The 23,680-nt window shown below is 42.0% G+C and overlaps 1 protein-coding gene across 2 annotated transcripts in view; it reads left to right on the forward strand.

Moving 5' to 3' along the window:
- The window catches only part of LOC105013841 (paired box protein Pax-7), a 71,721-nt gene that overhangs the window by 39,436 nt on the left and 8,605 nt on the right, over positions 1-23,680 (forward strand). For both annotated transcript variants that reach the window (XM_010875652.2, XM_010875654.2), the window contains exons 6-7: positions 11,673-11,838; positions 12,057-12,256. In XM_010875652.2, the coding sequence (XP_010873954.1) occupies positions 11,673-11,838; positions 12,057-12,256 (366 nt within the window). The remainder of the gene's footprint in view (positions 1-11,672; positions 11,839-12,056; positions 12,257-23,680) is intronic.

Here is a 23,680-nt window from a genome sequence, read left to right on the forward strand (position 1 = left end):
GAGGATCAGAAAAAAAAATGTGTTGCTCTTAAAGATGGCCTAGGCTATAAGAAGATTGCCAAGACCCTGAAACTGAACTGAAGCATGGTGGCCAAGACCACACAGCGGTTGAACTGGACATGTTCCACTCAGAACATGGTTTACCAAAGAAGTTGAGTGCACGTGTTCAGCGTCATATCCAGAGGTTGTCTTTGGGAAATAGACGTATGAGTGCTGCCAGCATTGCTGCAGAGGTTGAAGGGGTGGGGGGGTTAGCCTGTCAGTGCTCCGACCATACGCCACACACTGCATCAAATTGGTCTGCATGGCTGTCGTCCCAGAAGGAAGCCTCTTCTAAAGATGATGCACAAGAAAGCCTGCAAACAGTTTGCTGAAGACAATTACTAGAACCATGTCCTGTGGTCTGATGAGGCCAAGATAAACTTATTTGGTTCAGATGGTGTCAAGTGTGTGTGGTGGCAACCAGGTGAGGAGTACAAAGACAAGTGTGTCGAGCCTATAGTCACGCATGGTGGTGGGAGTGTCATGGTCTGGAGCTGCATGAGTGCTGCTGGCACTGAGGAGGTACAGTTCATTGAGGGAACCATGAATGTCAACATGAACTGTGACATACTGAAGGAGAGCATGATCCTCTCCCTTCGGAGACTGGGCCACAGGGCAGTATTCCAACATGATTCCAAACACACCTCCAAGACGACCACTGCCTTGCTAAAGAAGCTGAGAGTAAAGGTGATGGATTGACCAAGCATGTCTCCAGACCTAAACCCTATTGAGCATCTGTGGGGCATCCTCAAGCAGAAGGTGGAGGAGCGCAAGGTCTCTAACATCCACCAGCTCCGTGATGTTGTCATGGAGGAGTGGAAGAGGACTCCAGTGGCAACCTGTGAAGCTTGGGTGAACTCCATGCCCAAGAGGGTTAAGGCAGTGCTGGAAAGTAATGGTGGCCACACAAAATATTGACACTTTGGGCCCAATTTGGACATTTTCTTTTTTTAAATTTGGACTCAATTTTGTTGCCAGTGGTTTAGACATACATTTCTATGTGTTGTGTTGTTTGGAGGGGACAGCAAATGTACACTGTTATACAAGCTGTACACTCATTACTTTATATTGTAGAAAATAGTCATTTCTACAGTGTTGTCACATGTAAAGATATCATCAAATATTTGGAAAAATGTGAGGGGTGTACTCACTTTTGTGAGATACCGTAACTCACCAAGAGTCATTTAGTGAACAGCTTACAGGACACAACTCTGCCAAACATAACAGCATGATCCGCCTTCAGGGTCATTTCAGTGGGGAACTCCCCAGCAACAAATGTGCCTTCAGAGTAAATCACTCCAGCATCACTGGGAATTGGAGAAGAGCAGGACCAGACACTGAGCTCCATTCACTCCCAGTTATGACTGCGTTTAAAAGCACATTTACTTCAGCAGTTAGGGAAGACCCAGGTTGCCGGTGCATTGGGGGACCACCTTGACCGGGGGACCTAGAGCAACCGGGGGCCCTTGATAATGGTGGAGGTGGCCTGACCCCCGGCTGATGCGCCTTGTAGCCTGGTTGTTGACCTGAATGGGCGCAGCTGCTGCATGCCTGCCTTACACAGTGTCCAGATGTCTGAGAGAGGGTGAGAAACAGGGCTGTTGAAGACTCTGTGTGTGTGTGTGTGTGTGTGTGTGTGTGTGTGTGTGTGTGTGTGTGTGAGAGAGAGAGGTGGCGGGCGGGGGTGCTACGGGTGAGGGCGTCCTAAGCATCAACAGATTTCTCCTTCCATGTGATTCTCATAGTGAGAGGGAAACACACAGAAAGAGAAAAAACAGGCCATCTGTCTTCATCAACCACCGCCGCTCCATAGTTGCACACTATCCCCTGTTACAAAGAGAGTGAAGGATGCTGTCTGTCAGTGGACATGCCGGGCCTGTGAGCCTGGAGTGGTGGCTCTTTTCCAGCAGTGTGAATGGTTAAATGGAGACAGGGAAATTGAGAATGTACACTAAATCAATGATCAGCTAAACCCCTTAAAATCTCCAGATTTTCCCACACTTGTCATAGAACTGTAACTCCATGTTACCCATTCACGTGATATAACTGGTTCACTGCATCACCGTATTCCATGCACTGGATAAAGTATGCAGTGTGAAAGGGCTAAATCGGACAATAATGTATTCCTTGATACCTTGACTCACATGACCTCTGCAGTGGAGCTGGCTGAGCTTGTCATGAGCTACTATCCAGAGTCAAGTCAAAGCGGCTCCTCCGAGTCATTTGTTTTGTGCACTACAAAGGAACAAATGGGATTTGTGTCAATTGCGGAGTCAGAAGCAATGGCAGTGTACCCGTGCTGGTGTTCAAACAGAAGGGTTTATTATTAGAATTTAAATGAATTTCTTTCAGTCTCTCTCTACCCCTGATACTTATCGGCCTAATCCGCCCCTCCAATCCCCGATTCACACTCCCAGCTACTTCAATTAGCATAGAGCCAACCTGGGTAGCAGACGCGAGATCGAATGTGTGTGTGTGGGGGGGGGGGGGGGGGTTGGTTAGAGGAGTCTTCAGCCTAATTGGGAGAATCCTCTGTATTGGTCTTTTGTTCTGATCTGTGATTACCGTTGCTAGGTTACTAGTGTCACTCACCCACTGTTTTATAATGGTCTGTCATTCTATCACAGCTATATCTGGGTACATTTGACCACCATACTTTTCCAAAAAGACAAAGGAATTGACATCTAAAGTAAATATCTGGAAATATTAAATTACTTAAAGCAATAGTAAGAACAAGTGCATGTTGAACAAACGAGTGTGTATGTGTTTGTGTGGGAACTCATGAGCCTCACTCCTGAAATATGCCGCATGGACTTTTAGAAAGTTCCCAACACGCAAGGATTACCCATCAGAGGTGACGGTGACCTCACTGACCAACTGGATGGAATCCCAGCGGTGCTTGGGTATACCATTGCTCTGTAGCAGCCGGCATCAATGCCAAAGAGGACAGAGAAAGTTATGCAGGGGAAATGTGCTTAGCTATGGTGACATTGCAAAACTTTAGACATTTACATGATTCTCAACAATCCTGCGTACCCCTGCTCTACACTCGGAATGTTTATTCATGTGTAAAGTATGTACACCCCCTGGAAAGTTCTCTTTTTTGTATGTTTTTGGACATTTATTGATGTCCAAAAACAAGGTAACCCAGTTTAAAAAATCACACACAATTTTTTTTTGTTGATACCATTTATGGTTTTATCAATAAAAAAACTACAGAAATGCAATTTCCTTATGTGGAAAAGTATAGTACAACTCTATCCTTTACCGTTCACAGGCATTTTACACTTATATTTATAATATTCACTATTTCTACCCTTATTGTTCATATTCCCCTTTCTGCACTCTTTAATATTGCTGCTACTTTATATTGTCATGTATATTTTTACTATACCTTTACTTGTCAATAGTATTGAAGGGAAGATTACATGTCCATGGGTCCAAATATGTTCCAGGGGGTGTTTTTACTTCTTCAAATGACTGTACAAGACTAGACCTCTGACCATTTTCTAAAACGTTAGAATTGGCTCAGAAATGTCCACATCATTAAGAGCTTAAATACGAGTATTCAGACCGTCTTGTTCTGATCAACCTTTCTGCTCTACCTGTGATCATGACGCTGGAGTCTGTGTGAAAGCTTGCCCTGGCAATGACTCAACATCTGTCCCAGAAATAGTAATGAGGTATATTAATAGCAGCGAGGAAGTCTCTATACTTTAACACACCAACTTTGACCTTATTTTCCTCCTTTGAGTGTCCTGAATGTTGAGTAAATTTACAACTACAAAAAATATCCCATTTAGGACCTGTACATAGCTAGACATGACTGATGTGTAGATCTGTAAGGTATCGAAGCAAGACTGGAAAATGTACGTACAACACTGATCCATAAACATTCTTGTACAAGAGGAAGTAAGTTTGATGGTGATCTCTGATTTATTAAATATGCTCGATATGGTTGTTGTGGAGGAGGCGGCATTCCATTAATTCAGGAAGTGGGCTTCTAATTTGACAGCTAAAAGGAGCAGACCTATATGTTTACAAACAGCTTAACTGTCACCCTGTTATGATCCACTTCAGCTACCTCGGTTATCTGTGCAAACATATATTCAGGTGTCATGGTCGTGTGTTCAGGCGTGGCTTTCAGATTGCTGGCCTGTATAAACATAAGACACCTGGCAAGGTTGGCTGTCACCAGCCACATTGATGTGTGCAGAAAGATGTGCTATCTTTCCACATTTGTGTACTGACCTGCAGAAACCTCCTTAATGTTTTAGTCAATCTTGAAATTTACATTTTGTGTGTGTGTGTCTGTGTGTGTGAGTGTGAGTGAGTCATATAATCTTCACACATTTTAACACCTTTGCTCTCTCACCTTCAACCTGAAACCTAAAACCATACTACTATTTCTAGTTGAAAGACACAATCTGTCACTTTCAGCCTCTGAAATTGTGTGAACTTTAATGCTTGTCTAAACTATGCAATAAAACTTAATTGTTAAACATAAATGTTACTGAGAGTTCTCAACCCAACACCCACAGATGTACAGCTTGTTGTGTGGTTATGGGGTTTGCTCACAGGGGCTCTTGTAGGGTTATGTTTTGTGAATGTGAACCCTCCAGTTGCCAGATCAGATCTGCCCTTTTCGATGAAATTGAACCAGAGAGCTTTCCGCTACTGCAGGTCCAGCTCCTTAGAGGCTGTGCTCCCTGCTATGCCTTCTGTCCATGCACATCTCCCCTTCTCTTTGAGTGGAAACAGAGAGAAGAGAAACAGTCAGACAAAAAGGGGGAAAGTGTTAGGGCAAAGAGAAGAGGGAGGGAGAGGCTACTGCACGAGAGAAGAGATTGATGTTAGTCTTTTTCATGCCTTTCAGTCACTGTTATGCTGGACTTTTTGGCTGTGAAATTCAATCATGTTATCCAGGTTTTACTCATCGCGCCCATCTCCTGGTCATTCCCCCTGCTCGCATGCCAGACAGTTATTCCAGGGAAGACATCCAGACGTATCTCCCCAGCTGGAGAAAACACAAGCACGCATGCACATGCACGCACATACACGCGTGTGCATGTTGGCAGGCATACACAAATGTGGCGAGAAACAAAAAAGCTAAGACGGATATGGGAGAAGTGCATTGAATAAAGGGAGGGTCAGGGTTGGAATGACACAATCAAACACACATTCTTTCAAAGATACATGCATGCATGCATACTTACATACATTCATACTATACATACAGTATATATAAACACACACAGTTAGGTTTATGGGATGGCTCTTAGAATGGTTTGTGATATTTGCTGGCCTAATTACTAAGCTATGCACGATTATAATATTACATTAATTTCAACCTTGGGCCTTGTTCACTTCTGATCAAAATGTCAAATAAATTTGTGAAACCCTTAACAAGTTCCTCTAATCAGATTGTGTAACTAGCATTATGGGGCTCTAAATAATCACAAACAATGAGTAGCTGTTAGATTTTAACAACATTTTGTTGCTCAAACCTAAACAGGTATAATTATGAAATTAAGCAAGTTAACACCAAGTTATCACCTGTGATTGCATGTTGACCTTATCAAAGAATAAATAAACAAAGGCTTGCCCAGAACAGAGCTTGATGTTTAGTCATTTTGGTATCATGTATTTTAATAGACTAAGTTTGATCTTAACAACATACTAAACACAAAATATTAATAATGTACTCATGCTGGTTCAACTTTAAACCAGCAACTTTAAATAAAACAGATTTCTTTCTTTGATTTAAAGGGGCACTGTTTATAATCCTGCCTCTAACAATTACAAGACTGAATTTTAAACAACGAGAGACCTTTTTCCTCCTCCCTGTCCCTTACTGATCGAGACTGGAATAGTATAAGCTAGTTCAGGGTGTTCTAGGGTGGGGGAATAGTACTGACAGTGACTGAAGTGAGTATAAAAATACTATATGTCAATAAAAACTTATAGAAGGACAAGCGAGAAAGTTTGAATGGGAAATGTTGCAGGTACTTGGAACAATTTTGTAGATCTTTTTTTTGTTTTGTCATTTATGCTTGAATTTCTGATGGTAGTACAGTAAAAATCTTACATATGCTACTGTCTTTATTAGGGCTGTAGGGTGCTGCAGAAAGAGAGAGAGAGATAAAGCGTGAGTCTGAACAGAGAGGAAACAGAAAGATAAGGAGAGAGCTAAAGAGAGAGATGAGCAAAAGAGAGAGAGAGAGAGAATCTTTGTTCCAAGGTGACATTGCAGTCAGATTCCAGAACATAGCATCAAGTCATTCTCAGTGGCTGGGGGTGCTTAGAGCAAGCCTCTTAGGAAATCCACTGAGCCCTGCAGCCGCACTCACACAGCGCACTCTTACTGTAAACAGGCACACACACACGAAGAGAAGAAGCTTGTAAGTTGGTGAATTGAAAAGTGTCTTATTTCATTCCTCTCACTCTTAGCACCTAGGGGCAAACACTGCCTAGTCTAATTATTAGAATCTACACTTGGAATGTAGGACTCAAAATAATATTCTCCACTTGAAAGGCATGTTTTTAATTTGCACAAATGTAAAACTTCAAATGTAGTCGGTGAGTAGTGGAAGAAAGTGGGTGGCCTGTGGCAAAGTACAGGTGGTGTGTGTACCTCCACTCACTTTTATTCTTACAGTAGACAGTTCCCACAAAGGCAAAGTCTTATTCAGACGTTCATCCAGATTGAGAAAACTGGCCACTAGGGGCAACTCTGAGCACTATTACATTTAAATACTGGCAGTTTCGCTAACAACTTTCACACTAAAGGTTGTGAATTAGAATTCATGAATTGTCAAATGTTATTTTTACTATAGGCACTGCAACATTAAATTTAAGTATAAAGTATTTCCATATGGTACTTTTCTGGCCCCGCTATAAATGTTGCAAAACTAATAAAGGCTTTAATGAACAGTACATGCATGTGTTATAAAGCATCTATAAACATATTCCATGCTTCATAAATACATAAATGTGTCATTACTGGATGACATAATCCCCAAATATGGAATATAACAATCATTTCTTTATAAAGGGTAACATGTTGGGCTGTACGAAATCACTGTACACTCATGTTAGAAAATTGCTTCACCTGCTTTGATAATAACCCTTAACGTAAGGAAAGTTAAATGGTACACAAACTCACGCAGAACATTATAACAGCACATACCTCAGGTTACTGGACTCAGTCAGGTCTTTCAAACACTCACCCAAACCCCCGATAAAATGTTTAGCCACAAAATCTTGCAACCTTTGTAACAGGTTGTATTTAAGCCGTGGTCTTTAGCATGGTAACAGAAGAGAATACCTGGCTGTTGGGTAGGTAGTCTCAGGTAGGACTAGCCTAAATCAGCTCTAACACACACAGACACACACACACACAAACAAACAAACACACAAACACACACACTCTCATGCTTTGCAGGTCCCTCACTCCCTCCACCTAGCCTTTTTCCGCTCAGCAATAACCTGTAAAAGACCATAAATTAACTATTTTATTAACACTTTCAGTGAGACACCTCCTTGTAACACATCCATAAAGACTCTGTATCACATGACTTTCTACTTAATCTGAAGTGTAACCCCTTTGGTCATTCCTAATAAAAGCCTTATATCATGTGACACTGCACTTTGAAGTGCTACCCCTTGGTCATTCATAACACATACACAAATACCATACTTCATTAAAAGTGATACTCATTCAAAACGTATACCAAGCTTAGTTATCACCAAGAGCTAGAGCACATAAATAGGTTCCAACCATAACGGATAACATTTTTCAAGTAGTTTGTCCAACTCTGAATATTATGTCCTGTCACTTTCAATTGATTCCTTTTAATCCTCTCCCAAACATAAAGCTTTACTTTAATGGAATCAATACTTATCTAAACACCAAACCCTAACAATAAGCCAAGTATTAAACCCAATCTGTAACCTTTTGAGGTTTCACTTCACCTATATCCAAGTATCTTCCCAATCACAAAAAACACTGAAGTGTGTGAAACCAGGTTTGATTTTATTTGTGTGTGTCTGTGTGCATGTGTAGACCTATATATATATATGTATATGTGTGTGTGTTTCTGCTTGCATGTGTAGACCTATATATTTATGTATGTGTGTGTGTGTGTGTGTGTGTGTGTGTGTCTGTGTGCATGTGTAGACCTATATATATATATGTGTGTGTGTGTGTGTGTCTGTGTGCATGTGTAGACCTATATATATATATGTGTGTGTGTGTGTGTGTCTGTGTGCATGTGTAGACCTATATATTTATGTATGTGTGTGTGTGTGTGTCTGTGTGCATGTGTAGACCTATATATTTATGTATGTGTGTGTGTGTGTGTCTGTGTGCATGTGTAGACCTATATATTTATGTATGTGTGTGTGTGTGTGTCTGTGTGCATGTGTAGACCTTTATATTTATGTATGTGTGTGTGTGTGTCTGTGTGCATGTGTGGATATCTATACAGGGTTGTGCATGTTCAGTGCTATCCATGTGTGTGTGTAGGTTCGCAGTTGAAACAAGGCTTAAGCTTTTTGCCATGTTTAATTAAGACCTAGCAATTAGTGTCCTGTGGAGTTGAAAGGGAGGTCAGTTGTGCCTCTAGCGATGTACTACTCTTTCATTTACTAATCTCATTAATCTGGGCCTATGAGAGTGGCGGCGGATGTTGAAGTCCCAAAAAATCACTTAAACTGCCGTGGCTCCTAAAACCTGCTTTTATGGAGGCTCATGGTGGTCAAATGTCCTGCTATTTAGACTCTGTGTTTGTGTTTTTATGATTTTGGCATTTCTTGTGGTTTCATTTGTAATTGCAAATGTAAGCATTATTTATGATTTAAGGTCAATGGGAAAACGGTGTGTAAATGTGGAGTTTGATACACATTCTCTCACAACTAATGTTGTTCAGGAATCAAACAAGATGCATGAGTGAATGTTTGTGCGCGTTTGTGATTGTATGTACATTTACATCAATAGCTGCATGCATGCATGCTTGGTTACACATATATTTGTGTGTGCAGTATGTGTGTGAGGAGTGGAACACAAATGTGCATCCCTGTTCTAGGCCAACATCCATTGATCCATCTGAGCTAGCTGAAAGGTGGCTGTGCAAATCCAAGAGAGAGACTGCATAAAAAGGCGTCTTTGTGGCCCATTCAAGCCAAGCCTCCATTGTATCCTTCTTTCAGTGGCCCTGTCAATGGGCCAGCCCATTTGGAAGACAACAGGAGATTAACTGCACAGGCAGTTTATTAGGTGGTGATGAAATGGCCCCAAAAGCCACCGATCAATGACATAAGGCTACAGTCTCCTCCTTCACATGCAACTCAGTCTTGGTTTATATTAATGAGAGAGACACCCACCACCCTCACCCCAATAATCTGAGGGCAAATGTTTCTTTTGACTAATTTAGTTCAAGTCAGTTACACACAGAGCACACAGGACACACGACTGCAGTGATAAACTCTTTATGATTTATGATTCTACAAGCCTCTCATTCGCATCTTGTCCAGCATTTGCTGTCGTTTCTGAATGAGACTTGTTAAAGTGTGTTTGAAACAATATACATTTGTGACTGAAGCTTGTTAACGTGTGCTTTAAACAATATACATTGGTGACTGCTAGACTGAGGCTCTGTGTAAGTGCAGAGGCTTTGTGTAAGTGCAGAGGCTTTGTGTAAGTGCAGAAGCTTTGTGTAAGTGTTGGTTCTGTAAAGCTCTGTACATCATAACATTCCATAATGGATTCATCATTATTGCCTCATGAATCCAATCATCATTCTTACATTTTTTTTTTATTTTCTAAAGTGGCCTGCTGATTGATTATTCTTTTCCCTTTACGAATGTGAAACAAACCCTTGTTGGTCAGAATACTGAAGAAAATAATGAATTTCTTTCAACTTTATAATGTGTTTGTGTGTGTAATCCAAATTTCAATGTATGTATGGGGGGAGTTACTTTTTTGTGTGGAGACATCTAGTCCCCAAAGGTACACATTAACTTTGATCATACACAGACACGTTATGAAGTTGAAAGAAATTCAATCTTTTGCTTCTGGGGGGAAAGACCCGCAGACTCTCCACCAAAACTGGCCCCACATAAATACAGTTTTCTTAAAGAAATGACTAAGCGTCTGACATGTTATGGGCATACATATCTACCATCAGCACAATACCGTATATTGACTACTGTATGCGAAAACCCATTTGTACTAATGTGTGCCAATTTCTTGACAATGCAAAACTGAAATATCTCATGTACATGATACTCCAACTTAAGCTCAGATGCATCAAATTCTAGATGTCTAGATGGCATGCAGCCTGAAGGACTCTGAGAGCATGAAGAAAAATACTAATATGGTACTAATATGGTCTGATTACACCAAAATTTTACTATTAGGCCTGAATACCAAGTGCTGCGTCCTACGAAAACAAGGTAAGACCACCCCACCTGGCTGATACCAATCAAATCAATCAATCATAATACAGCAGTTGTTACAAAGTGCTTTTACAGAAACACCCGGCCTTAAACCCCAAGGAGCAAACAACAGTAGTGTTGAATTTCAGTGGTTAGGAAAAACTCCCTAACAAGGCCGCATTTTAGGAAGAAACCTAGAAAGGACCCAGGCTCAGAGTGGTGACCAGTCCTCTTCTGGCTGTGCCGGGTGAGATATTAAGAGTCCAATTGGAATAATTAATAAAGGCATGTGGGCTAAATCCAGAGTCTATTTAAATTTAGACTAGGTCAGAAGTATGACCAGATGGACAAGGACAGGGACAGCAACGGGCCCCCCAAACCAGGTACTCCGCAGGTGTGGACCAGGACCTCATGTCCTCCTAGTTTAAAATGGGAGTTTAAAATGGGAGGAGGCTGGGAAAATTCTGAAAATGCATTCCTCATATCAACAACGATTTATAATGGAGAAGGAGAACTGACCATACCTTACAGTGAAGGATAGTGGTTGAGACATCATGCTGTGGGGATGCTTCTCAGCGACAGAGACTGTGAGACTGGTCAGGACTGAGAGTAAGGGGAACGAAGCAAAATACAGAGAAGTAATTGAAGAAGATCTGATCCAAAGTGCATAGGACTTTAGATTAGGGCGAAGATTCATGATTAAACATCGCTAGGGATAACCCACAGATGCTTCGCAACCAATAAGGCAAAGCTTAAGTAGATCTAGAAGAAAGAAATGTGAAAAAATGACAAAATCCAGGTACGCAAAGCTGGTGGAGGCATAGCTTTGAGAAAACTCAAAGCTATGATTACACAAGGTACTGAATAATAGCTCTGAATACTTACATGAGATATTTCAGTTTGTGGTATTATTTTCTATAAAAAGGCACAAATATCCAATAACCTGTTTTCACTTTGTCATTATGGGGATTGTCTGTAGATTGATAGAATTGTTTTAATTCAGTGATAGATGTATATCCCAAAATAAATTGGAGAAAGTGAAGGGGTCTCACACACTGTATACAGCCATAGTAAGTAGAGTTCTCACATTGATGGTGGAAGCTAACGTTTTAGTGTATTTGATTAACATGTTAGCAATTATCCCCCGTCTCTTTTTCTGCTCCCTGATTCAAATTTAATAATCCTTTGCCTAGGTGTGGTTCAGCAACCGAAGGGCCAGGTGGCGTAAACAAGCAGGAGCCAATCAGCTGGCAGCGTTCAACCACCTGTTGCCAGGTGGGTTCCCAGGCAGTGGCATGCCTACGCTACCGACCTACCAGCTCCAAGATTCCGGCTACCCGACAACCACACTTTCACAAGGTATAGACATGTCTACCAACACCTGCAAACCCATGGTCATGTACCGCTGAGGTCCAAGTGCCGTTGGTTAGCCACAGAGTCCTTAGCGTGACATAATGCTAGTTTATTTTAACACGTCTATTTTTGGACATGTTAGAAAACACTGTAGTTGACATTACAATCCTATGATGCGTATGATGACATCCCTCCTGCCGGTGCCCCTTCTGTCCAAACCCCAGACGGCAGTGGCACGGTTCACCGCCCCCAGCCATTACCACCATCCACCATGCACCAGGGAGGGCTGTCGGGTGGGGACAGCGGCTCGGCCTATGGCCTGTCGTCCAACCGCCACAGCTTCCCCAGCTACTCAGACTCCTTCATGAGCCCGTCGACACCCAGCAACCACATGAACCCGGTCAGCAACGGCCTCTCCCCACAGGTAGGAGCCGGGGTCTTTGTTTCACTCCTCTGTAGGTGCGTGCTAACACGCGTGTGACGTGCGGACGACCATTTTGAAGGGAGTACTTCCACGCCCCTTTCAGTTATCATCTCAATGCTGTGTAGGAAAGCAGAGCCGTGTCGTTTTTACACCTGCTGCAAGAGTGTCGACGGATAGGCAGTTGACCTACTTCTCATCCCACTGTTTACTGTTTCGTGTACGATCTCTCACACCTCCAGAGCATGCATTCTTGCGACTGGAACTTTGTCTTATTTTGTTGAACTCAAATACCCAGTATCCGCTGTTGAATAGCACACAGGGGTTTGCTTCTGATTAAGTGGGTCTCCTGTGTCTTCGACGGTAAGTGTTTTATTAGTACAGAAGATGAGAATATCCTTGTGTTGCGGAGGGATTTTGAATGATAACATTTGACAATTAATTTCATCTTGCATCCCTGAGCCTCGAATAAAATGAGAAAGATTGTACAACATGGATTCTAAATGAATTACTGTTTAAATGAAAAACCAACAGGGCAAATCCTTTGCTCGACTCAGTCAGCACTACAGGAATACAATTAATAGGAACGTATACTACAGAAGAAAAGACATAATCACACGAAACGAATGAGTCCTTTCAGGCAGTTGTCGACTGCCCCCATAATGTTCCCAGTTAAGATTGTCCTAATGCATTGTAACTGATAAAACAATGCTTAGCAACGTCTCTTTCAGGGAAAATTATGTAGGAATGCAATTTATTTAAAATATTAACATATTTAAAAATATTAACATATTTAAAAATATTATATACTTAATGTCAGAGTCTATGTAACAATTTAATAGGTGCTGAGGTTAGTACTTGAATCTTGGATTGGGTTTCTCTTCTTGGTCATCTCTTATAGAGGGATAGTGGACTCATTTAGGGACTGTTAGACTGCTGTAATTAATTAGTGTCAAAGGCATATGTCCTCGTCTTATTTTTTTTTTACAGTGCAATAGTTGTGTATATATGTGTGTGTTCTTGCATGCTTGCATTTGTGATTTGAATACTGATGAGCAGGAAAATATACACAATTACTCACCAAAACTGGGCAGTCCAGGCCACACGGAGCAACCAGATCAGACTAACAAGCATAAAATAAGATTGAAATTGTGAAAAGAGTTGAAAATTAAATTCAATGCTGCATTTGTTTGCAATTACCTCTGTGTTCACACATTTTATTGCACCCCCCCCCCAATTTTTTTTTTCTCAAAGCAGATTGTGAAAACTGGTATTACTTCCACTCTCTTTTTCCGGTGGAGAAGAGAAGAATTAAGGATTTTGGTGACAAAAAAGAGATTTTCTCTTGTACTGGAGAGTTGGGGGATAAGAAGAGCGTTCCTCAGCATTTTCTGATTGTTAATCGTAGTGGTAGGGCTTTGGGAGGCTCATACTTAACGCTGCAAACCTGCATAAATATCAGGGACATGGGACAGCTTTTTTCTTCTTATCAACATGACTCCTGCTCTCCCTGGCTTGTTCGTCAGAATAACAGATAAAATAACAAGACTTTCCTGTTTTACATTAGGGATTACGACACCATAGCTCTCAAGCCTACTGTATGGGAAAGAAGAGATTTTTCTATTAAGAGAGGCCTTCACTTTGATTTTGCATATACGCATATGATTATGTATTAACAATGGAATTGAAAATGTATTTATTTTTCTAATTGGAAATGACCAAATTAAGAATATTGCAAGTTCTCATTACCATACATAATGACAGCGTGCTGCATTTGCAGTGACAGACAATATAGATGTTATAATGATTTAGTTCATAGAATATGAAAAATAAGTCATATGTAATACAGTTCAAAGCCAATCCGTTTTAGTAGATCTAGAGTGAAGGTTTGTTGTCTGTGTCAACTCTATCCAGCCTCCCTTCCCCCAGCTTTCTATTTTTCCTTCCCTCTTTCTGACTCCTTCACCCTGGTCCACATCTGACGTGGCAATCCCATCAGTCCTCTCTGACAGCAGGACTGTCACAGTGCAGCCCTCCAGACCACACTCTGCATTGCACACTTAAACCCTGGCCATGCCCTTCCAGACATAAATACCATCCTCTCCCCCCTCCTTGTCTTCTAGTCCATCTCCCTCCTTTCTGCAGGGTGGCTTCATGGCATCTCATGAAAAAGCTGACCCGCTTTTTTTCCCCCAAAATGGAAATTCCTCCTCTTTTCGTTTTGTGTCTTCCCCTCTCCTCTCCGTAAAATGTTCAGTTTTACCCTTCTCTTGTTCTTTCTGTGGAGTTTTTCTTTCTTTCCTCAATGTAAGCTACAATTTTCCCAACATACTGTAGGCTTATGCCTTTAATAAAGCATTCTATATGCGCACAGCAAAGAGAACATTTCCTTTAAAGCAGACAGGAACATATTGGGGGAGGGGAGCTTTCTCCAGCACGATTAGCCCATGCAGCCCGTTTCTATGTGTGTGTGTGTCACACAGGGTGCAATGGGAGCTAATGATTAGTCACAGTTCAACTGATGAGTGACTGTAGATGTATGCAAGAGGACTATTTTATTCCTACATTTTTTTCTTAGTTTTTGTTATTGTTGTTTGTTATTGGAAATGTCAGGGGGAATCGCCTTCAGCCAATGAAGCCTTTTAAACTTCTTCCCCCAAATGCCAATTTCTGTAAAGAAAGGGAGTCTCTGTGCTATCTGGTCTCCTTTTGAAAAAGTTCAAAGGTAATCCAGGAGAGGCAGAGAGTGAACGTACATAAGGAAAATCTTTTAAAACATTTGCACCAAGAGAAAGCACTTGATCCAAAGCTCATAAAACGAATGATTGTTCATCATTTATTTGCTTTTATTAAATTTTTAAATACTTTTTAAGAATGTACTCTGTTTGGGGTGTGCAGTTTATGATATTTCATTATGAGATCAACAAACTTGACCCCTCCATCATGTTTCCAATCATTTACATGAGATAACAATGTTGCGAGAATCTCCACAGAATGAGCTAGAAAATAGCCTAACGTCTATTCCATGCCCTGTGACAGGCAATAATTCAATTTGGATAGAGCATATTGCTTCTGACATCTGATGCACACACAAGACATTTTGTCTCCACCACCCTCCTGCCGCCTTTCAGATTGGCTGCAAAATAATTAGACTGACTTTTATGTAGGAAACCAGCAGCAGAATGCAGTCAATTCCAAGTCCTATTGAAAGAGAGAGAAGAGCAATATGAAAATGCTAGCCTTGTGATGGGAAAATGCATTTGATATGTACAATATGCAGCCGTATTTCTTCCAATCATTCTGTTACATTCTCAGATACTTCATGAAATAAAGCTGATCTTATTGAACCACACAAAAAGAAAACTAGTCACATGTTCTTGAAAAGTAGGAAACATTATTTTTTAGACTTGGAAAATTATTTGATTGCATTATTTTAGCAAACAATATTTAAATCACCATTGGCACAAGTACGCACATCCATAGACCCAACTGTAAACTGTCGATTTAATCTCTCTGTCTTTCTCTCTGAAAGTTTAAGATGAACTACCCAGGTAGCATACATATGTACGTCTGCCAAACTTAGAGATGCACAGTATATTATACATGATACACCATATTAAGATATACTATGAAAAGCAGTTGCAAGCCGCATATACACTTTTCTTTATAGATATATCTGTACAATACCAGTCTAACGTTTGGACACACCTACCCGGACTTACCCATGAATATGTAAGTCTGTTCTAATGTTTGACTGGTACTGTATATATGTAAAATAAATATCTCTGATCAGTGGCGTATTTATATGTAAAAAGTTTGTGGGGCACAAACCATTTCTAAATATAGGATACATACCAGTAAAGCTACAAAACAACCTCTTGCTACTGATGTGTTTACTTAACACATCAACAAAAAGAGTGGCTCCACAAAACACTTTTAACGACAGAGCGGCTTGCCTCTACCAGGTGTTGTAGTACACCATCGTCACCATCTATATCAATCGATCCAGCACAAGAATATGACCAATGCACAGCCCAGCACCACAAAGGCAGGATGATAAAATATGCTTTCACTCACCAAGGCTGAGGGCTCACTTGAAGAGAAAGGTGGCACAGCAATTCTTCCTCTGGGCAAACTTTTCGATTTATTTGGGAATGAAGTCATGGAGCTGCTGAATCGAAAAAAGGCTTTTGATGGACAACATGGCCAATGCGTTGAGTTGCGGCTGTCCCATGGTATTGCGAGTGAAGGTTTTTACCCTTTTCAAGGTGGAAAAGTGCCTCTCTGACTCGGATGTCGTCATAGGTGTTGTTTTCAACAGAGTGACGGTCTCAGCAAAAGCCTCTTCTAGGTTGAGACAGGGCCGTCTTACCAGTGTGGCGGTACAGAGTGGTCAGCTCAAACTTCAACTTTTCCTCGTGTACTAGAGGCCATAGTTTCACCGCACAGCCAAGCTCAGACGTAGGGAATGACAGGAGAAATTGTGGGAAGAGCGAGCTGTCAACCAGCTTGGCAGTGATCAGGTGGTCACCTCTGCTCCACCTGTGAGATGACTGTGTCGCATGCCTCCTTCATCACCGGTGCTGTGTTGGTTACTTGTCGATCTGGCTCGTCTGTTCAATTGTGAACGGTGGCAGCCCCTTCATCAGTTTGCTTCCACATATTCTGGACATTCTCCTTGAAACGGGTGAGCGCACTGCTAATCCCAGATGCATCGATGCTCCGTTTTTGCAGAATGTTGTATAAAACATCAACTTCTGGCATAAGGAAGAAAAACAATTCCAGCAGCTGCAGAAAGGCTCGGTCCCGGAGTTTTTTTGACAGGCCGTATGCCTCACTTATGGTGGCCTCATCCCATCCTGGTTGTGTGCGTATGTCCTCCATACACAGGAGCAGCGCGGTTTTCCCAAACTGCATTGACAGTTCTACTTTTAAAGTTCCATCGTACAGCGGGTGGCCTTGGAATGCGTCTCTGTGTTGCCAGAGAAAAAGGTGTCAGAAGCAGTTAAATCTGTAAAAAACACCTTCAGGATGCTCATCCTTGCTGAACAAAGTTGCTGCAAGGTCAGGTTCAGCTGGTGAGCATAGCAGTGAACAAACTGGGCATGTAGGTATGTCTCTTTCATTAGCGTCTGTCCACTTCAGTACAGCTGCACCATCATAAGTCTGAGCGATCAGCTTTTTTCCCAGCTTCAGTGGTTCCAGCGCACCCTTGATGCTATTAGAGAGGCCAGTTTTATTTTTGACTTCCACAAACTCCAAAAACCTCTCTGTCACTGTATTGTCAGGCAACATGTATCGCAATACAACCACCATTTGTGATTTACAGGAGACATCAGTTGTCTCATCTGCCTGTATGGCAACAAATGATGTCTCGTCCACTTGCTTGGCTATCTCCTCCCTGTACACTTCATACATAAAGTCTAACAGTTCGTTTTGTACCGTGCTACATGTCCCTTTGAAGATGGGCTGAGCGTCATAGTGCCTCTGAAGTCTCGAATTGTCCTCACACATAGTCTTGAAAATGTATCTGAATATTCCAGGATTCAGGGAGTCCTCCGACTCGTCGTGCCCTCACAGTGCGGTTTCACATTTTCCAACCAGTTTAATACATGTTCTGATCTGACTGAGAACGTACCTGTTTTCCTCCACCCGTTTGTTATGCTGCTCAATGGAGCGCCTGTATGCAATGTCAACTTGGGTGGCGACATTTACCCTTCCAAGTCAGCCCAATTTCACAGCATTGTCCAGATGACTCCCGCTGCTCTCATGTTTTGAAATCCTCTCAGAAAGATGTTTCAAATCTTTGTAACCCGTCCTCGACTAAGTACCATCTCCACTAAATAGCAGACATAGAAAACAGAAGAGTGCCTTCTTTTGTATGTTAACCGTTAGCCACTTTTTCTTCAAAAACCACTCCATGTTACTTTTACCAGCAGTTTGAGTAATGACAATATCCTGTGGCTGATGGGCACCAAGTCGCTTTACTTCAAGATTATTGACGCTGTAGTGGGGCTAATGGCTGTCAGCCCCACTTGGCATCAGATTTGTATGATCTACATTGATCACACTAACATTCTGAGCATGCGTATTAATATTTTCACACGTACAATGTACATTGCATTGCGAGAGAGGGGCTAGTCCCATATTCACGCTTATCCTATGGCCTACTACTGCGAACTCGAATCAGCAGAACGCAGTCTGAAGCAGCAAGGCAGGGACCAATGAACATTAATTAAAATCCTAACACAAATGATATGCAATTTAGGAAGATGCTATATTCATAGATAATAAATTATAGGAAGTAATTTTCAAGAAATAAAAAAATATATATTGTTGCAGTTCTTTCTGTTGACAACAGGTGGGGATGTGCCCCACCTGCCCCTAATGACCAATCGCCCCTGTTTCTGATCAGGGATCACTGTAGTAAATCTATATTTGTTTTATTTCAGTCACCCTGTTTGTACCTAATCCTTCACTATCAGGACACAGAACTTGTTGACCCAAAAACAAACAATTACCCCTCAGCAAACCTAAACTAAAGTCAGAAATTCCTCATAGAAGTCAATGAAAACACACACAAAAAAGAGAATTTCCATTGCTGTGGTGTTGGAGGAAGATTGGTGTTTTGGAATGGTGGAAGAGCTCTGGCTAGCATTTGATGTCAGAGTTTGTGTACTTGTTGGTGAGTGTGTGTGTGTGCATTCTGTGCATGGTATTCATTTCAGTGCTTCCATGTGTGTGTGTGCGTGCATGTGTGCGTGTATGAATAAGGCTGGGGTTTCAGCACCAGGGGATCAGAGCGCTCCCTGGCTCTGCCTTTGATCCATATCCCCAGGCCTGCCTGCCTGTGCCGTGCGCTGCGCCGTGCGCGCTAACTCAGGCCTCGCTAGTAATTCCTGACAACTGTCTGCCCGAGATAAGGGGAGGGGGCCCTCCTCCCTCCCCCCTCCCTCCCCCTGCCCTCCCCCCTCCCTCTGTCCCTCCCTCCTTACCATTAGCACAGCAGCCACTTAAACCAAACAAAAACAACAACAAGAAACGGGAATGAATTATATTTAAGAAGGCTGCACAGGGGTTGCCAAAAAAAAGAAGAGTTACCAGGAGAGAGGAAAACCTTTTTTTTTTGCTCCCCACTCTCTCCCTTCCTCCGTTCCTACCACCTTCTCGCTTTTGACAAGACACTGTGCACCTGAATGTCAATGAGAGAGAAGGAGAGATAGACTTGCGCCTCCTTAGTCTGAAACTTGAAACTTGGGTATTAAGCTCCTTCACTGGGCACCATGTCAGCTGGCAAGCTCCAGTGTCAACAAATCAAAAAGGATAAATGCATATATTTACATCACTTCCATTACTTAGAGAGAGGAACAGCGGGGGAGGGGGAGAGGGGGCTACATACTTGTTAATTAGAACTCATTCTAAATACAGATGCTGTTTCAATTTGGCAAGAATAAAAAAGTAAGAAGCTTTAGAAAAGAAAAAAAAAATAGACCTGCTGCCAAAGAAATCTGGGAAATTTTAATCATATCCACTGGCGGAATGTATTTTTATTTGGTTTTATTTTGCATACATTTACTTATTGATTCATTTTCTTCTTCTTCATGGAAATTGGAAAATAGGACTCATGTTGGTCTGATAATACTAATTGTAGGTAGTAGTAGTGTTTCATTGTTTCCACCGAATGGAAAGTCCTCATCTTCTCTTTTTGGGTTGCTCCAATGGAAGTACAGCCTCAATAGCTCTAAAGCACTTTAGGTGTTTGAGTTTTCTCACGCCGTGCCTCCTAGTGGATTGACAAGACTATTGCCCAAACCAAGTACAATACTGAAAAATGGCCATGTAATCACATTCCAAATATAGACTATTGATGCGAAGAGTGGCTAGACATTGCAGTTTTGGCAGGTGCGTGACAAAATGATAGGGTGTGATATTATTAATTTTTGGACTCGTTGGCTAACTTGGTTAATTTACTTTGATTGACTTTCCATGGAGAAACATCACTTGGCATCATTGGTGCTCCTTAAATCTTAATCTACTCTTCATACTCCTGACCTCAACATACTATTATATCCCTCTCCCATTCTGTGCCCTCACTCTCCGCCAAAAAAGCAACATTATTCCCCCTCTCATACTGCAGATGAAAGGCTAGGGCAGACAATACAAATGCTATTTAAATGCAAGGGTGTTTGAATGCGGGTGAGAGATATTTTTCCTGTAGAAAGTACGGATGCTGTTGCATCCAGATAAATAGCAAATATGAGGGAAAGCGATTTACAATTATCTTGCAGAGGCAGCCAATATGAATTTCAGTAAATCCTAGAAGATGAGGATTTAAGTGGGGTAGACTGAAATGCACACTGTGGGACCCACGCAGTGGCAGATACCTATAGGATCAGTAGCTGTGTTTCCTCATTACACTCTATGGACTCTGCATGACAGTAAGTTGAATACTGATCATATAGACATGTACTATACAGTATAAAGTATGTATAGAAACTGGGTTGTTTGACCTCTTTATGCTGATTGGCTGAAAGCTGTATTTCCATGGGAATGATAAAAGTTATTTTCACTCTTCTAGTTACATGGGTAACCAGTTTATAATATCAATACAGCACCTTAGGGTCGGCGCTGAGCCATTCTCCTGCCTTACTTTTGATTTCGCTCTGACTTTTGAAAGTAGAAGAAATCTAGTCAAAGTTCAGTGCCCAGGCCCGTTCAAAGATCGAAAGGTTAGACATTTGGCAAATAGAATCATGCACCAGACATCCAGAAGTGTATGGTGAGATGAATGCATGTGTGTTACCTGTTGGCTACAAATAGCATGTTGATAGTTGTGGAAGCTAAGATTCATTAGCTTGGATGGTAAGTGAAGAATTCAGTCCGCTTCAGCCAGATGATATCTCTTTGCGTAGCAAGAGACGAACACTGCCTCCCTTTTTCGAAATGTATAGAAAACTTCAGACACTCTAAGTAACCTGTTTTTTCAGGGATTTGACATTCTCTCTTTGTCTCTGTCAGCGGTCCCCAGCTGGCCGGTGCTAACGGCAGCCCTCTTCCACTCTGTATCCTGCTGAGAGCCATTTCACTGTTTATTTACATGTAATTATGAGTTCCGACGTGCCTATATTAGCACTGTCAAGAACAATTTGACCTGACATTCTCCACTGGGCCAACTCCCCACTGCTTTTAGCAAACAAAACTGCCAGCGCCTCCCCCCACTCCACCCTACCACCTCCTTCCCTCCCTTTCCCCTCGCTTCAGTGAGTTCCCACTTTCAACCATCCGGTTGCAGAGCCGTCTCTCGTGGGGTGGTTGGGAGAAAAAGCCCACTCTGGCAAAATCATTAAAGACCGCAATTTAATTTGGTCGAAGCGATGGAGCAGAGTGGAGAGAGGCAATTCAGGGAGTGGATGGTACCCCAGGGGAATACAGGGTGGGGTGGGGTGAGAGAAGAAAGCTTACCATGTTCCTGGCATTCCTGAATCTATCCCCATACTATTCATGTCATACAGACAAGGTGAGTGGACCACTGCGACACCTTCCCAGATATGTGAGTTGCATGGGAAGAATTAACCTTTGGTTAGTAAAGGGCCTTCTAACACTTTGGGGTGGTTAGGAAGCTCAGAACGGGTGTCTAAAATGACACGGCTTCGCTCTTGTGAGTCAAGTTCTATGAATAAAGACCAGCCAGCAGTGCAGAAGACAAATCCGAATGTAAAACAGAGATTTACATTTATGAGATGAATATTGAGAAATGGCACTACACTAGTAGAGGGTATATGGTTTTATTGTTAGCTAATTTACATCATTTCATTTCTAAATAATAATCTATATTACTTCCAATTACTTTTCCAGTCAGACATGTCGGGTGTCCTTTGAGACCTGTGCTACAGACATGCGTGACAGACCTCTGTCCTTTTGTCTCCATCTGTCCTTCTCACTGGGGTAGGGGGAAAAGCGGCAGAGGGGACCGAGGAGCATTAAAGGAGACACATCGACTGCGTTAACCCAGAGCCAAAACGCGTTGTGGCAAAACGACAGCTTGTTTGCACACACACTATGAGCCGTCATCTGCGCCTGTCCCATCCTTGTTCAGTTCCTGCCACTGTCAATCAAGCGCTTCATTTGAATCAATTACTGGATACCAATGAAGGCCCCGTTCCTCCCATCCTTCATCCCCATATGTCTTACTTCAGTCCTCCTCTCTATACTTCTATGGAACTGCTGCACTCTCCTCAGTTGCGCCATTCCTTCCAATAGTCCGCCTTTCACCATTCCTTCCAATAGTCTGACTTTCACCATTCCTTCCAATAGTCTGACTTTCACCATTCCTTCCAATAGTCTGACTTTCACCATTCCTTCCAATAGTCTGACTTTCACCATTCCTTTCAATAGTCTGACTTTCACCATTCCTTCCAATAGTCTGACTTTCGCCAGTTCTTCCAATAGTCCGTCTTTCACCATTCCTTCCAATAGTCCGCCTTTCACCATTCCTTCCAAAAGTCTGACTTTCACCATTCCTTCCAATAGTCTGACTTTCGCCAGTTCTTCCAATAGTCCGTCTTTCACCATTCCTTCCAATAGTCCGCCTTTCACCATTCCTTCCAAAAGTCCGCCTTTCACCATTCCTTCCAATAGTCCGCCTCAGCTCCAGCTACTAACCGTCCACATTTCTCCCCAGCCTCCCAGTCATTTTGTTTTTTCTCAGGCCAGTGCTGCTTTTCACTTTCAATTAATGTGCTGCGGCCAATGAAAGCTCTGAAACACAGCCATGAGCCCCCTTGTCATCTACTTCCTGTCACCCTGCCACCACACTTGGGTCTGACAGAGAGATGGAGAGTGAGAGCTCAAGATGGGGGGGGTGAATAGAGAGCAGTCAGAGAGGGAGGAAATAAAGAACTGGAGGTACAGAAAGAGGGATAAAGGGAGGTAGACAGTGAGGAAGAGACAGTTAGAGTTAGAGAGTGAGAGTCAGAAAGGGAGGGATCGAGGAAGAGAGAACTCAGATTTAGACTACCAACCTTGACTGGAGACGAGGATACAGGTGTTAATTAACCAGGAACTAAACTGGAATATCTATTATATTTGTGCCGTCTTTGGAGGCACACATTTAATTGTTTGACTTGATCTAACATGCTTATCATCGTGCAGAAATAGGTTCAATGTTTTCAATTTCAATGTTTTACCTAATGTTCAACTTTGATCGGAAATATACATGTTTTCACGTGGTGCTGGTGAATTATAAAAAGAAATTTAAATAGAATAGCAGCTGCTACAACTGAATACAGCAATAAAATCTAAGGTCACCATTATCTGTTTTAAGTTGGCTTGCTATTGCATAAGCTATACTGGAATTATCATTTTATTTTTATAACAGCATTGCTCAACGTTTGGGGTTGATTTGTTTGCATGCAGCACTGCCTTCGT

Source organism: Esox lucius, chromosome 12 (assembly GCF_011004845.1).
Source record: "Esox lucius isolate fEsoLuc1 chromosome 12, fEsoLuc1.pri, whole genome shotgun sequence".
Classification (NCBI taxonomy): domain Eukaryota; kingdom Metazoa; phylum Chordata; class Actinopteri; order Esociformes; family Esocidae; genus Esox; species Esox lucius.